The sequence below is a fragment of the Monosiga brevicollis genome, genomic scaffold (assembly GCF_000002865.3).
Source record: "Monosiga brevicollis MX1 MONBRscaffold_3 genomic scaffold, whole genome shotgun sequence".
Classification (NCBI taxonomy): Eukaryota; class Choanoflagellata; order Craspedida; family Salpingoecidae; genus Monosiga; species Monosiga brevicollis.
In genome coordinates, this window is record NW_001865040.1 from 831,164 (window position 1) to 833,900 (window position 2,737).

General features: G+C 54.5%; 2 protein-coding genes across 2 annotated transcripts in view; one reads left to right on the forward strand and one right to left on the reverse strand.

Annotated features, from left to right (window-relative positions):
* Positions 1 to 64: 64 nt before the first annotated feature.
* MONBRDRAFT_22839 (uncharacterized protein) lies at positions 65 to 1,883 on the reverse strand (the record flags this gene model as incomplete). The annotated part of the gene is made up of 4 exons (XM_001743289.1): positions 65 to 770; positions 1,023 to 1,205; positions 1,486 to 1,817; positions 1,851 to 1,883. The coding sequence occupies 4 exons, from the start codon at positions 1,881 to 1,883 to the stop codon at positions 65 to 67; spliced, it is 1,254 nt and encodes a 417-aa protein (XP_001743341.1).
* Positions 1,884 to 2,520: 637 nt separating this feature from the next.
* Positions 2,521 to 2,737, forward strand: part of MONBRDRAFT_5713 (uncharacterized protein) — a gene marked incomplete at both ends in the record, with an annotated part of 2,998 nt that continues 2,781 nt past the window's right edge. The window contains one exon of the mRNA XM_001742971.1: positions 2,521 to 2,584. Coding sequence (XP_001743023.1) covers positions 2,521 to 2,584 — 64 coding nt within the window. The remainder of the gene's footprint in view (positions 2,585 to 2,737) is intronic.

The window sequence follows — 2,737 nt, forward strand, 5'->3', positions numbered from 1 at the left end:
GGGAGGCAGAGCAGCCAGAACAACCAGCTGATCAGCACTCGCCTGCCGAAATCAAAAAACACGTCTAAATGTCAAGGTCGTCATCGGGATCATCTTCATCGAGATCATCAAATTCGTCGGGCTCGTACATGACCTGGCCGCCTGAACTGGGATTGCTGTGCAGGGTCACTTGATATGCGGCCAAGTGTTGTTGTGCGGCCTGGCGGCCTTCAGGTGTGAAGGGAAGCAGGGCATTGCGCTGAGGCCCGGCCAAAGCACTCGGCTTGGTTGGGCTTGACGTAGAGGCGGGCTTCTCGGGGGCCGCAGAGGGTTTGCGGTCCCCCGGGATGGGATTGGCCGCAAGAGCAGGGTCGAGGACAGGACGGAGGGCGGTTCGCCTGGCATCGATGGCAAAGGATTCGGAGCGACGGCTCATTTTACCGTGCCGGGAAACAGTAGTAACGTTAGCGTGGCGAGTAAGGGCCGGGGAGGACGCGGGGCGAAGAGGCAGGCCCTCTTCGAGTTGACGAAATCGATTTCCGAGGAGGCCATAAGCGGTCGGGGGGGCAGCCAACTGGATGTAGACGGATGCATGTCGTTGCAGGTAGCTGCGCTCCGTCTCGGTGAGGCGAGCGTCGACGACGAGCAAGCAGGCGCCGGCGCTTCGTTGAAGGGCGCGCAAGAGGCCCGACATGCCACAGGCAAGTTCAAAGAGCAAGTCGTGTGCTCGCCAGACGATGAGCTGTGGTGGGTTGAGCTGCGGTAGATCTGCAAATGCGATGCGTTGCAAACTATGCAGCGAAGGCAAAGCGCAAGGTGAACATGAGAGGGAAAGGGGCCATTTCTGATGGCAAGTAAGAAAACAAGAGAGTATGGTATAGTCCGAGCAAGGGAGGAGACGGGTGGAGGAAGAAGAGAAGCATGGAAAGGGAAGGAAAAAAAAAGCAAGCAAGGAAGGAGGAAGAGCGAAGCTCTCGAGCTTGTAGGATGGTGGAGTCCAAGGGAGGGTTCTCAAGGGCGAAATGGCGCGGCAGGGGTCGCACCTGGACGTGATTTCTCGCCGGCCATCAATAAGATGTGTTTTTGAGTGCCATTGTGCCATCAGGTTGACTAGATCACGAGCGCAATGGTCCAAGCTCTCTGCCACGGGCACAAGGGGGTCACTGAGTCCATGCCGAGGCGTGGCAGATGGCAGACGGAGCATGTAGACGGATTGAGGCGATTGCCTACCTTCAAGGACGGTGAGACGTGATTGCGGTTGAGCTCCTCCCGCTACAGGCATCAGCGCCTGGCGGAGGTCCGCTTCAATTTGAGCGACGGCCATCCTCCCAGCTTGTGCAGCGTGCAGTAATGACGGTCGTTGCGTTACGAGACGGCTCAAGTGAAGTGAGACGAGTCGAGTGTGTGTGCCCGTGTGAGCCGTCTAGAACCTGCTCCAAACGACACCCCCCGTCGGCGCCGAAATGGATGAGGACAACGCTCCGATCCTCTCTCGCATCGACACACAACAAAAATTGGTCGAGAAAAAAAAAATGTGGAGAGAGAGAGAGAAGAGAGAGAAGAGAGAGAAGAGAGAGAAGAGAGAGAAGAGAGAGAAGAGAGAGAAGAGAGAGAGAGAAGAGAGAGAGAGAGAGAGAGAAGAGAGAGAGAGAGAGAGAAGAGAGAGAGAGAGAGAAGAGAATTGGTTTGGTCGGTTGAGAAAGAGAGAAATAAAGAGAAGAGAGATAGAGAAGAGAGAGAAGAGAGAGAGGAGAGAGAGAGAGGAGAGAAAGAGAGAGAGAGAGAGCAAGTTTCAAAAAAAAAGAGCGAGTTTGAGAGCGAGTTAGCGAGGCATAGACCTAATCTGACCAAGAAAGACACCAAGCGCTCACGCGCGGCACAGGCAGTGGCGCCTTCCGCAACATGAGAGATCAATCGCGTGCAGAATTTTGATTTTTTTTCCACAACAACATGTTAACAGTGTAAAGTGTGTAACATTGTCAGAAGAGTGTGTGAGAGAGTGAGCGAGCGCATGAAGAGAGAGAGAGTGTGTGGTGTGCACTTTTTGGAGCTTGGTGTGGTGTTGGACGAGTGGGTTTTACAAGGGGTGGTAGATAGATGTGTGGCCATTTAGGAAGCGGAGATGACCCTGGTGCATGTGCCTTGCTTGGCTTGGTGTGATGAAAACGATTTTACAGGACACAGGCATGTGGACAGGCCCATCGATTGAAATGCTTGGGAGCCAAGGCCCCTTCCGACAAACACACCCAACCAGAATTACCTGCATAGCCCAACCGTGGCGCATGCCTAAGGCATGCAGATGGGAGAAAAAGAGACAGAGTGGGTGTAGGAAGACTGGGGTCGGGGAAGCGGGCAAGGGGGAAGGTCTTCGCCAACCTCTCAAGCAAGGCGATTGGGCCGTGCCCACCCAGGAACGTTTGGACGAAACGCCAATTTATGAACCCCTTTGCTTCGCCAGACCTGTCGCATCCACGTGTCATGCCCGTTCCCTCTGCCTCAGTGGCTCGACGACCCACCAGGTTTCATGTCATCCCAGGCGTCATGCACGACCCCGTGCAAAAAGCCAAGAAGAGAAAAGGAGGCATGCGGTCATGTGAAGACCCAGGTCAAGTCGAGGAATCGGCTGGGCCAATCCAAACAGCATCGTGGTCGCGTTGTGCAAGGAACCGGGTTGTTCTTGATGCAAGGGGCCACTATTTTTTTACTTTGCAGAGGCATATTTGACGTTATCCAATCCATGGATAACAGTTGGTAACAG